Source organism: Meleagris gallopavo, chromosome 17 (genome assembly GCF_905368555.1).
Source record: "Meleagris gallopavo chromosome 17, MGAL_WU_HG_1.1, whole genome shotgun sequence".
Taxonomy (NCBI): Eukaryota; Metazoa; Chordata; class Aves; order Galliformes; family Phasianidae; genus Meleagris; species Meleagris gallopavo.
Window position 1 is genome coordinate 9,122,180 of NC_139420.1, and position 13,455 is coordinate 9,135,634.

Here is a 13,455-nt window from a genome sequence, read left to right on the forward strand (position 1 = left end):
CCACTTCCCTATGCAATACAAAACCAATTTCACACCAAGCTTTGTGGAAAGCCCCTCTAATCCTCCACAGACCACCCTTTCTCAAAAGCTGCCATTTCAAGAAACAATCGTTATTCATCCTTTATCTGCAAAAAGCTAATAGACAAACAAAACCCTCCAACAAGGAAAGAGATGCAGCAATTCTGTTGCAGATATCATTTCAGCAAATCAGAAGCAGAACCCAGATCTTCAGGCTTCCTGAGCACCAAATAATCCTGTCTCAGCAGGACACGCTGGGTAAAGGAATTTAACTTCTGCAGCACAGAGGTGTGACTTAATGAAGAGATAAGTCCACAGACAGGACTACACTCCCTCAGCAGTTGCACCACTGAAGATTATTCCATTAGCCCTGGGCAGCACGTTCTCAGACTTTAAAAGGAAAACAGCCTGGCACTGGCTGTTTCTGAGCACAGAACCCAAGGCAGGTTAGTGACCATTACTTGGTTTTAGGCAACACCTTGATGCCTTTATCAGCACAGTGTTTTCCCAAAGGCTGGAGGAGGAATTTCTTCTCCTGCCTCAATAAGTAGCTCTGTTAATGTACTGGAGGGGAACCCCAAGGGAGGTGTGAGTGTGCCCTCCTGCGCAGCAGGGCTCTCTACAGCACCAAGTGCATTAAAGGCAGTGTGTGGCAGTGGAGGTACACATTTCACATGCTTCCAGTCTAAGAAGAGAGCTACTGCTGGCCTCACCTTTCACAAGCTTTCTAAAAGCTCATTTGTGCCAAAGACATTCCTTGTAAACTCCACCAACATGTAATGAGCGTACTGATATGAGACGCCGGTTGTGATCCAACATGGAACCAACTCCAACCAGAGTTCTTTACTCTGTCTCAAGAGACTGCCAAGCAACAAGATGAAGCTGCCTGTAAGTAGCCTACAGTTTTAGGGGAAAACACACCTCAGTACTTATTGCCATACCCTGCCCTCAGGAAAGCTGCTCCTTTGCTTTATACTGTTCTCCTAGCTGAGGAGCTCCAAATACTGTTTCCCCTCCTTCTGTGATGGGAAAGGGCTCCAGCACGTGCAACAACCCCTGTTAACTTCTGAGCAGGGGGAGCAGTAACTCCACCTTACTACTTGAATTATTATAGCCCAAGCCTTGGGGCACTGTAAGGGTTACACCCTGCTCATGGTATGCAAGAGACCTAGAGGGCCCTGTGATGCATTTTGCCTTCAACCACTAGTCCTTGGCTTTGCTTGCAGTAAATACCCCAAGCTGAATGATCAAGTAGGTGAGTGGGAGGGAGAAAGAACAAGTGGAGACCAACAGCAAAGATTCCTATCACCCTGTGGCAGGAACATCTGGCTCAGCATGGATCCCTCAGACTTACCTGACTTCTGCGTGCATGCCTGTACCAGTGCATGCTCAGAGCATGATTACATCTTCAAACAGGGAGCTGTGACCAGACCTGCACCTGGGATGCAGACAGCAACACTGCAGATTGGGGACTGCTCTACCAGGACTTCAAGAACCACCTTTCTGTCCAAGTTCTCCCCAAGCAGGTGGGCTATTTTATTTGCTTTTAAGCACAATACCTCCTTAAACTTCTTTACCCCCTTCTCCAACTTCAACCACATCTTTTTCTACTTAAGAAACTTGAAGTTTCTACAAAAACAACACAACTGCAGTTGCTTCAGACAGGCTGCAGAAGATCACATACATTTGTCCTCCCTTTGCCTTCCCCCTGCTTCCTTACTGATTCCAACCTTGCAGCACCTTTTTGCTTCCATCTGGAAACAAGCATTGGTATTTAATTTGCAACAAACCCATAGCAAAATGAAGGTGAGGGGGTGGAGCCAGCAAGCAGTCAGTTCTTTGCTATGCAATTAAACAAATCTGGACAGGACAAGTTTGCAGCTCAAGGCTCAGCACCCCACCCTGGGCAATGAGGCAACAGGAACAAAGCAACCAGCCCCAGAAAAGCTAGGTGCTGGTAATGGCTCTAACCGGCTGTTTCATCCCTCACTATCACTTAGAAAGGCATTAGATTTGTCAGGTGTTGAGGGCTGACACCACACAGGTATAGTTATAAGAACTGTTTCAGTGCCTTTACCCAGATGATAAAGACATCACATGAATGTTCCACATGACTTTCATTGAAGAGACACGTCAGGTCTTTATCACAGAAGGTAGAAGCATTGTCTCCTTCCTTTCCCACCTCACTGGAGCACGCAGTGTTACAACACTGCCATTGCTTGTCCTCACATCTGCTGAAAAAGGAATTCAGTTACCTTTAGAGAAAGTAAACAAGCTCATCTTTGCCAGTCACTGCAATCAAAAGAAAAGACTTCTTACTTCTCTTTTAGATTACAAGCAGCTAATCCATGATTTGCCATTCTTATGGCATAGTAGCCAAGCATGGTAACCACATTTTTTGGAGGACTGCTAGCAGCCATGTTTGATGTGGCTCCTCTTGCACACTAGCCGCCACTTTCAGATCTGCAGAGCTCTTATTATACAGTGAATCTTCACTTCACATCCTTAGTAATTAAGAATAATTTAATCTGCCTCCTGTAGTCATCCTCCAGGAGCCCTGTCAGCACCTAGAACAAGACCCTGAGAATGTAATGCTGCAGCAAGAGTTCACAAATCGGTGCTTGATGGCTGCTTGGTTTGTGGGGGGCAGTGGGAAGATCAAGTGGCACCACGTACCCGGCCTGGTTTTCAGCGAGATGGAGATTCAATCCATGGGACATCTCTTTTACATCTAAACGAAAGCCAATACCCTCATGGAAGCAAAGACTTCCCTGGCACTGAAGAGATGATCCCTTTGAGAAGGGCTCATTAATAAAATCTACCCCCCACACACTGTCAGGCTGGATCAGTTACTGCTAGGCTCCAAAGGACTGCGGTTCCAATTCTGCAGGCAGAGGGGAAGAGGACAGGCTGCGGACAGGCTGCACAGCTCCAGCCTGCAGCAAACCCAAAGGCTTCTCAGCTGGGCCCAGCACAAGTGTGTGCTCTGGCTCTAAGATGCTGGCCAAAGAAGCACAGATGCGACAAAACACAGACTAGGTACATAACATTTAAGCTCTGACTATGCAAAGCTATTTTCATGCCACTTAGTGGGTGAACCTACGGCTTAGCATGATGCTCTCTCTGCAGTACAAATAATGAGTGGCTGCTCACCTGACTTCTGAAAGAGGATGCTTTCTCAGAAAGTTGCTACTGAAGTTTAGCCATTGCACAGCAGTATTTATTCCTACCCTACTCTGTGCTAACAAAAGGCTACCCACCTCCAAATCAGTGCACCAGTGTTTGTAGGAACAGAATCAATAATGTGCAAATCCAGGCAGAGGGGACAGGAGAGAGACAATGGAACTGCCAGCCCCCATTTATTCACCTTATCAGCACATTAATGTCAGTCACCATCCTGGCTGCACTCAGCCCCGCTAACAGCTTTCACCATGGAGATGTAATGCAATCAAAGCCTTATTCTGTAGCCTTTCTCAAGCCTCACTTGTTTGACCGAGCCAAAAATGGTTGTTAATACAAACCAAAATATCACGGGACAAGAATCATTTCCACTTAAGTGAAGTGTGTGGCAAGTCCCTCGTTACCTGCAAGGTACTTTATTTCTTTCTCAAACAAGATTATGGATTGCCTCACTGCGGATTACATCATCTCCTTGAACTCCACAGCAGCATGTGGCACTCCCTCAGCCCATACTGTGCCCCAGTAAAGCAGCACTGGAAGAGATGCAAGTAGCAGCAGCCACAGTAATCTCATTTCTCTGGCAGTGGAGTAAAGCACAGGGGCCCGGGGTAAAGCAGCGTGTATTGCCCCTCTGTAAAGCACTCTCCCTGCCTGGGCTACACAGACACTGCTCTGCAACACTGGTGCCTCTCCTCGCAGAGCAAGTAGGGAGGCTGGTAAGCAGCACCTCTCCTCAAAGCACCTTGAGTTGAGGCCAGCTGTTCCCTGCACACGAGCCCGGACCTCACTCTTTGCATCTCACATGCTAACTGCTTAGGATGGTGTTACAGGGGTGAAATGACAGCTTGAAGATCAACTGCTAATCCCATGCAAGACTTACCGAAAGGGATCCTTGGGAGCGAAGTAAGCAGGGGCTGACAAGTAACTTCCCATCTTCAACAGTGGATAAACCGGCTCAGCCACAAACTTGTCCAACTGCCTCTGAACGGCTCTGTTCTGCCAACATGGCAGCAGCCAGTGCTCATTTAATCTTGCGCTGATTCAGACACCTCACCTCTGTTTCAAGCTGCCCAAGGAATGCCAGGTCTCTCGTCTGCTCATTTCTTCTCAGATTTTTCCTGGCTCCCATGGCTGAAACCATCCTCTCCTGCACTCAGCAGCACCGGCACCCTTGGGGAGGATAGAATGACTGCTACCCAGCCTAGTTAGACATGCTTCTGCAATAGTTCTTCCAAGCTCTGCTGCTTGCTAACTATTGTCAAGTTTTCCCTTCTCTGGATCCACCCAACGGTGGGAGGGGAGGAGCCATTGCAGGAGGACAGCGTGTGGCTGCAGAGGCTGAATAAGCTCTACTTCTCTGCAAGGCGTGGGTGGAGCTTTGATCCAAAGGGGGCTGCATTAGTAAGTGCTGAATGAGGGTCGCTTTTGCCAAGTCATTAACCTGAAGCCACTCTTTGCAGCAGTGCCACTTTCTGATGGACAAATCAAGGAAGGCTGAGACTAAGGAAGACAGCTAGCCAATCCCCTTCAGATTAATGTTTACTACATACTTCCCTAAATCCCATACAGTGAGCTGAGATATACTGCCTTCACAGCACCTTCAGTCTGTTTGGTCATCCTCTTGCAGAAAGTAACTTCCCAGGGTGCTTCATCCAAGGAAAAGTAACTTTTCTTCCAACACTTTCAACACAGAGATCATTCAATCACTTAACCTAATCTGCATCTCCTGGAAGGAAGTTGAGAGGTATAAATCAGCACAGGCAGTACTCTCTCCTACTTGCAGCACATGTAGTTACATCACTTTGCTTGCTCTGAAGCCAAGCGTGATCCCCAGTGGCCAAATCAGCTAAAACTGATAGCAAGAAACTGAGATGCAACAAATGTATGCTGCTACACCGAGCCCTCCCATTTCTGTACAGTCAGCAAAGCCTGGCATGCCTGAACGCAGCCTGAAAATCATGTATGTTCCAGAGGCAACACTACTCAGATGTGCTTTTACTGGAGATGCTCACCTCTGTTGGCATATTGTCCGATGGATGCTTGGGGGCTGAGCCTTGGCTACAGATTTGACAGCTGTTGCTTGCTATTGAAGTAAGCAGAAAGCCAGGCAGCACTTTCCCCCCCCCTTCTTTCTTAAACAGCCATCTTCATGAAAATAATAATAAACACACATATAATTTTCTCCCTTTTCCCTCATTCGGTGCAGTTTCTAAGGCTGGCTGTAAAAGCACAGCAAAGTGCTGCAGAGCCCAGTGAGGCTGTCAGCTCCAGCACGGATCTAATTCCTTCTGACATTTCACACAGCTCTACTGGAAGCAGCAACACGGTGAGTCTGTGTCTAGGAATGCGCTCTGGTCTCCCACATTCTCTATACGTTGCGTGCTGTAAATGGACCAGTGCTCACAACCCAGCTCTCCCCTGGCTATCAGCACCACCCCACAACACACACATACCTCCGGTGCATCGCAGAGCCCCTCCTTGCCGCAGTATCACCTACAGACAAAGGCTTTTCCCCACAGAACTGCTACCGTGGGCTGAACTCCCTCCAAGGGGGATTCCACGTGACCTCATAAATCCCAACCTTACAGACAAACCTTTGAAGTTCTGATCCACAGATGTGATAAGCAGCCAGCTAGTCTGTGAATGAAGCCAGTAGATAAAGCCTAACTTCAAAGTAATAAAAGCCACCCAGACAGCTAAGCAACTGGGAAAGGATTTTGTCTAAGACTTCCTTAAAGCCAAAGGACACGTAGTCCAAATGCCTATTTTAAACAGGAAACATCTTATCAAAATGATTTTACTTTAGCAGCGAGCCCCAGCAGCAGTCAGTAACTTTCCATGTCCTGTGCAGAATTCTCTTCTTACTTCTTGCTTTTGTCTGTATGACCTATTTGAGAACGCAACAGCCCTGATAATAGGGCTCTGGAAAAGGTGTTAAACTATTCATTCATTCTAGATCTGAATTCCTGCCAGAATGACTGCACTTCAAGAATGTTGATGAGCAGGTGGAGGGGACCTTTTCTGTGTAATTTTACCGATACCATCTCTAAACACCAACATGCACCAAAGCAAATTTATTTTTAAACAATCTGAGGTCAAGTATCTGTATTTCTCTCTTGCAAATGCTGACACAGTATCTCTACTGCACAACAGGGGCTGCTTTTCTTCCCGTGCTGTGGAATTGCACAGTGATTTTTGCCAGAGATATAAGCTTGAACATTACAGCTGGCAAGTGAAGGGAACACGTGAAAAGCTTCAACAATGACTCAACATGCAAACTGAGCTGCAAAACACCATAGATTTTACAGCTCTGTTCCCAGAAAAATGCATCATAGCTTTGTGATATTCAAGTGATTAAGAACTTTAAGCAGAAAGGTTTGGTTGCATAGCTAGACACCTTGTTTACTACAGTTTATTCTGTCCAATAGCATATCTACAGACAGATGCAGTGCTCAGCCTATCTTCCAGCCCTAGGATACACAGATTTACCCTGGCACAGACAGGCACTTCAGTATGTGTGTGGACTGGTGTAAGCTGGGGAAAAGGCACCACTTGATGCCTAAAAAGAGGCTGCAGCAGGTCTTTGTTTCAGCATGGGTGCAGTTTGGAGGCATTCCAAATTCATCAATACAATCCTAACACCTCATTGTATTTCCAAGGCACTTACACCTAACACAGGCTTCACTGGTGTTGAAAGACAGAGTCAAGCTCCTGACATCAGGTATGAAACAAACACCACTTGCTACGCACACACTGCTGAGTGAAAGCTCTTGCACACAGCTCTTCAGCAAACCAAAACAAACAGAGAAGTGAAGCTCATCTTGGCTACTGCACCTCAGCTCTCAACAGCAGCAGAACTTCAGACAGTAATGCCTTTCAGTATCCAACACCACTGTAAGATGGAGAGCCCATGTATCCCCCATACGTACCTAATGGCTGCAGACCTACTAAATACCTACAGCCTGAGAAGCAAACCAAAGAAACTGAGACTCCTTGAAACTTCATAGATCATACATAATTTCAGAAGCAGCAACTTCTGATCTGTAAATGATGACAACATGTAACTGGTGGCAGCAGGACTGGCACACAGCATCTTTACTTGCTTCCTAGCTTGCTGCTTTGTCTGTGCAGACTGCTGAACTCTTTGGGGGAAGGATCCCATCTCACTCATGTGGAAAGCCTGGCACATACTGGTCTGTGTGAGTAACTGTAATTACACTGATATTACATTCTCTGATAACAGTCTCCTAAAGCACAAGCTGCACAAGTTAACTAAAAAGCTCAGACTGGAACTTCCAGCTCCCCTAGATACAAAGGGCTGTCATCCATGTCTCCAATAGCAGTTAAGATTCACCTGAGGAATGTGACCACTTGCACCTGTGAAGTGTTACTCAATTCCTTTGGATTTTTAAATTCCTGAGCAGTTGTGGCAACCCGTGTGCAAACAGGCACTTAGCAACTATTCCTCCCAACATCTGATAGCGAGCTGCTCTATTTCAAAGCTGATGGAGTCGTCATTAAAGAGGCATTCCCAGGGGCCTGCAGGATTAGTGGAGAGGAGCTGTCACCTCTGAGGCTCTAATAGCTTTATGAAATTCTCAGAAACTACAGAAGGACCAGGAAGATCCCTCTTTTGCTGTTCCTGTCGTATTTCACATGCATTGTTACTGCCCCCAAATTCACCTGGTATGCGTAGAAAACCTGACTGCGTTCACAGCTGGAAGAGTTGAAGGAAGATTTAAAGTAGCAAACACCACCTCCTTTCAAATGCATCTTGAACATACCTGTGCTTACATCTTTATCTGCCAACATCTGTACATTTCAGCTTCACATCCTGTCACTGCACATCTCTTTGTCCAGTTGTCTGTGGGGAGGAAGCAGCTCTCAGAAAGTGAAGGCCCGTGCCAAACAACTTGAACCAAGAGAGCTATACTGAAGTCTATACACAGCCTATGAAAAAGAACTAGATCCAGGGCTTCTTCAGCTCAGCCTAGCCAAGACTGACAAGAGACATGACTGCTGCTTGCAAACAGGAAAAGGTTACTTGAAGAACAGAAGGGGGGTTAAAAAGCTTGCTTTCCACATCCATTGTGAACACAACTAGAAGAAATGGATTCAAATGGCAGCCAGATTTCTAAAGACAGACAAATTGTAACATTAAGGACAGTGAAGAGCTAGTAGATGTAGCCTGAGAGATTGACAAGCTGCAGTGACAGCACACTGCCTGGTGACCCATTAGCTGACCAGTTTTGTGATCATTCCTAAGCTGTATGTATTGCTTCAAACAGAAGGGTAAGTTTAGAAGGTATTCTAAGAGCCACAGGAAAAAGATCCAGGAAATACCCTCAGAAGACATCTAGTTTATCCTTCAACCCCTGTAAGATACTCAACTACTACACATAAGAAATTACACATGCAAGACTGCCAGGTTTGCCTTCCTGCACCCCCAAATGTAAAAAGAATCAAGGTGATTCATTAAGTTTTGCTGAGCAAAAATATTCCTAAGCATACACAAAATACTGTTCAGTATAGAAAAAAAAAATAGATGCCTCTATAAGAAAATCAAATCACTAGAATTTGCAAATGAACTGTGGGTCTCCTTCTCCTCTGTAGCTGGGACTCGGGCACCCCTCAGCACGCAGAACGGTGAATCCAGCCCCGTGCTCCAATAGCAGACACTTGTCATGCTGCAGACCAACACCACGGGCAGCAGCGAGGGATTCCGGGAAGAACCTCCTTTCAACGTCTGCTGAGAAATGGGCAGAAAGGTAATTTGTTTCACATTCGCTTCAGAATACCCAAAGGAGACAGAGCCAGATCTGCACTCTGCCAAAACTGCTCTGTGTTTTCAAGTTCCTGTTTAAAGGAAAGCCTGCTGGAGCTTACAGCACTTTGCAGTAGCTTCTAGATCCAGTAAAGGGTAACAGGAAAGTTTAATTAAAAAAAGAGAAGAGTGCAAGCACTTGAGTACAAAAACAATCTGTCATATGAATTAACTTTAAATAATACATCAGTTTATAGTGTGATTTAAACAAATTTTATTAGTTTAGACTTCATGTTACTATTATATTAACAAGTGTAAGCGGTTTCTTCTGGATTTCAAGACTGTATTTAATTGTAGCCAATATATTACACTGGAAAGTCAATTTGCTACTTAAAATTGGTTACATATAATGACGTAACTCCCCATCAACATGAAAAGATTTAATGTATACTCGGATATCAAAAGCTTGCACTTTTTAAATCAACCGTTTATACTGCTAACTTGGCATTAACTATTTTATAATATCATTTTTAAAACTAATTCATAAAGCCATCAGTAGTTCTCTCCAGATCAAGCTGCACTGCATACGCATAAAAGTCTGCTGTATTCAGCAAAATGGAAATATTGGCCCAAGCTGAATTAATGGTTTATGGTCATCCTCATCTTCAGTCCCTCGGTTCTTTAGGCCAACTAATGAAAAAAGTTTGGATCAATACAAAATTCCCTGTGTTTTCCTTTCCTCTTCCAGAATCAGGACTCCATTCTGCAAGCTCCTGATGATTTTCAGCTTCTAATTTTTTTGTTTGGGGATATAAACTAAATAGTCTGTATTTAAATCTGAAACTCAAATCTTTAGAAATCCATCACATTTGATAGACTTGAGTATTTTGAAGATACACTTTGAACATTTTTTCTCTAACGTGGAGGGTTTGGCTTTTGTTTGAGATTTCTGCAGCAAGCCTGCGTTGCTTGGCTACTTAAATTAAATTCATTTTATAGACCATAATAATATACATCCTCTGTTATTTCAGTTCGGAAGGAACTTAACCTCAGCCGTCTTCCTTCCTAAAAGGTTCTTAAGCACTCTGCTACAGCAGGGATTCCTACCACCATTCTCAATAACTTCCTTCATCTGAATCCAAAAGCATTTTCCACTTGAATGTATCCAGCAGACTTGATCTGAATCTGTAGTTTTCAAATAATCAATACTATATTTTCCACTAATACTGCGTCCATAACAAAACTGCGCATATGAGTCTTCTCATCCCATCCTACTCAGATTCAAACAGAATCACAAAATGGTTTGAGTTGGAAGGGATCCTTAAAAGCCATCCAGTCCAACCCCCCTGCAGTGCCCAGGGACACCCACAGCTCCAGGAGGGCTCACAGCCCCATCCCCTGACTGTGGGTGTCTGCAGGGATGGGGCACCGCCACCTCTCTGGGCGCCCTGAGCAGTGCCTCACCACCCCATTGTAAACAACTTCTTCCTTATATCCAATCTAAATCTCTCCTCTTTTTGTTTGAAACCATTTCCTCTTGTCCCATCAAGACACACAAGACACAGACCCTGCTGAAGAGTCTGTCCCCTTCTTTCTTATAGACCCCCTTTAGATACTGAAGGCTGCTCTTAGCTCTCCCCAGAGTCTTCTCCTCTCCATGCTGCACAGTCCCAGCTCAGCCTGTTCTCACAGGGAGGTTTTCCATCCCTTGGAGCATTTTTGTGGCCCTCCCCTGGATGCACCCCAACAGGTCCATGTCTCTCCTGTACTGAGGACCCCACATCTGGACGCAGCAGTCCAGGTGAGGTCTCACAGCACAGAGCAGAGGGGCAGATCCCCTCCTTGTCCTGTTGGTTGTGCTTCTTTAGATGCAACCCATCATCTGGTTGGCATTCTGGGCTGAGGGCTTTGCTAGCTTACATCCAGCTGCCATCCACCAGTATCCCCAAGTCCTCTTTTGGCAGGGCTGTACTCCATCCTTACACCCCCTGGCTTGTACTGATAGCAGGGCTGCCACGACCCAGGTGCAAGACTTGGATTTGTTGAACCTTACAAGGTTCACCTGAGCCCACTGCTCAACCTGTCTAAGTCTCTCTGGATGACATCCCATCCCTCAGGTGTGTAAATGTGCAACATCCCTATAAAAAGAAGGAATTGTATTTAATACTGTCTTTGTCTGTGGGGAGATGGAGGGAAGGGGGGGGTAATCAACAAAACAACGGACATCAAAACCCCAGGTGTTGATATTTTATGTATATGAGGCAGTACCTTCTATTTTGTAATATGGACAGAATGGACTAAAAGCTAAAAGAACAGCATGTCTAGGTAGTAAAAAACAAACACACATTCTTCTTCCAACAATTCCCTTCCGTAAAAGTGATCCAGATCTAGGAAAAAGACAGCATGTCACCTCTGTATTTCCTTATCTAAGTTTGAATTCTTGTGCAATATATGTTCCAAATCCAAGCAAGTCACTTATCAATTAAAAAAAATGACCTTTGAAATGGATGCTAACTCAACAGATTACAGAGGCAAAAAAAAGCACATTCAGAGTTAATTCACAACAGAGATTGTGTCAGAAACAGCTAAAGGAAGACTCCACGGGCAGCTCTAACCCAACAGATTCAAGCCTATGGATCAGCTGGCCAAAGAACAATGTAAAATATCCAAGATATATGAATAGGGATTTGCTTGTCCCTCCGAGCCACACCAGAGAAAACACAAGTTTCAGAGACAAAGCTCCTGTACACGCAGCTTGAGGAAGGAGGGAAGTGACAAAAAACTTAAATCCTCAGAGACACGCATGTACGTCAGCTACCGCCGGTGCCAAGCATGATCAGCAGCCTTGCCTGACCAAGCTAACGAGCTTAACAGAGCTAACGAGACTGAATCAATGCCAATCAGCATTAGAGAAATCATGTGCCAGGCCAGAGACGCAGCTAATCCACAGGAAGACTGTAAAAAACACTCCACAAGAGCTGCCGGAACTCACAGCTACCAGCTGCCAAAGGCTCCTACCATTAGAGGCTTTTTAAAGTTTGGCTTTGGGATATCAAGCACAAGACTGCAGCCCAGCATGGCTTAGGGATAACAGAAGAGAAAGGAGAACAGTGTGCAAACTGGGAATGTGTTTGCATGAACGGCGCTAGCCTGGAACGAGGAAAAAGGGAAGGGCAGCTTCCTCTGGTGCAGGTTCCAATTGTTCACTCAGCACGGCCTCTGAGCTGGGCAGCACAGCAGCCAAAAGTAATGACTGAAAGAGCATCAGCAAGTTACTGTACATTTCAGGAGAAAAGCTGTTATCTTCATTTCTATGGAAAACCAATAGGAAGGAAAAAAAAAAAAAAAAAAGACTTCCATTCTACAATACAAACTACAGTATAACATTCTCTGTTTGGTGCCATTAAGGGCAGGGTTTGCCTCCAGCTCAGGTGTCATTCACCTCAACAAGAAGCACCCAGGAATTTACAAATCAGGACCTGCATCAGAAATAGTAGAATAGAAGGCATAGAAGAAAGACTTGCACACAAATTGGAGTTTGGCTAATTGGGAGAATCTAGGGAAGCTCCACAACAGGACACCAGCTTGTTAGAGAGAAGAGAAAAACAGGGCTCAGTGAAGCTGACACAACATAGCTGAACACGAATACTCAGACCAGAAAGACTGGGATTTGCAGCGATATGGAGCAGTAGCTGTGATTAACAAGGCATTCTAACTAACAACATTTTCCAAGTCAACAGAGCTAGCGTTGCTTTGGCAGCCTACTATGCTTTGCTTTTTTAAAAAATACACCAATAACCATAATAATTCAACAAAGTCTTTTTATAGTAATAAATTAAACACAATGGGACAGATGCCTGTCTTGGCACAGCAAACATTCCTCCAAAGCCACACTTTGGCTTCCTTTACCCTCTATTTGCTTTAACAGGGTCCAAAACATTAACTTCTCCAGATTCAAGACACAGTTGTTCCTACCCAAAAGCCAACAGAAGCTCCTGCTCCTCTGACAAACATAAGCCCCTTCAGAAATATTATTCTGGAGTATGAAAACTGGACTGAGAACTTGCAAGAAAGGCAAGAGCCCCCTCTGCCAAATCAGCAGCTTTCCCAACACCCTGATATTGCTCCTGCACCTACCACATATGGAAACAGCGACGGGAGCTCAGGTGGCCTGGGCAGTATCTTGGAATGCAACTGCAGACAAAGACGTGTGGCTTCTGCTACCAGCAGCAAATCAGAGCCTCCATTTATACTTTATCAGTATTCCCACATGTGCGTGCGTCAGCATGGCAGCACCTTGCCAGGCAGCATCAGACTGCAGCCAGAACTGAAGGTCAGTTCCAAAGGGCTGCTGTGGGTACTGAAGCGTGGCTGCGACCAGCGGCATGCTGCCTCCGCACAGGCTGCAGGGCAGGTCAGACACAGAGCTAACAGCAGGGCATGGCCTCGAGACCAACCTCCTGTTACCGCCGGTGCTGCATCCACCATTCTCC

General features: G+C 45.4%; 1 protein-coding gene and 1 long non-coding RNA gene across 4 annotated transcripts in view; one reads left to right on the forward strand and one right to left on the reverse strand.

Annotated features, from left to right (window-relative positions):
* Positions 1-13,455, reverse strand: part of LIMK2 (LIM domain kinase 2) — a 30,566-nt gene that overhangs the window by 15,019 nt on the left and 2,092 nt on the right. The window contains exon 1 of one of the 3 annotated variants that reach the window (XM_031555982.2): positions 4,079-4,548. The exons of the other annotated variants lie outside the window; for them this stretch is intronic. Coding sequence (XP_031411842.1) covers positions 4,079-4,131 — 53 coding nt within the window. The 5' untranslated portion in view covers positions 4,132-4,548. Of the gene's footprint in view, positions 1-4,078; positions 4,549-13,455 lie in introns of those variants that run through there. 3 annotated transcript variants of the gene reach the window in all.
* Positions 1-13,455, forward strand: part of LOC146543193 (uncharacterized) — an 18,984-nt gene continuing 5,529 nt past the window's right edge. The window contains exons 1-2 of the long non-coding RNA XR_014887049.1: positions 1-1,544; positions 8,812-8,966. This is a non-coding gene — a long non-coding RNA (uncharacterized LOC146543193). The remainder of the gene's footprint in view (positions 1,545-8,811; positions 8,967-13,455) is intronic.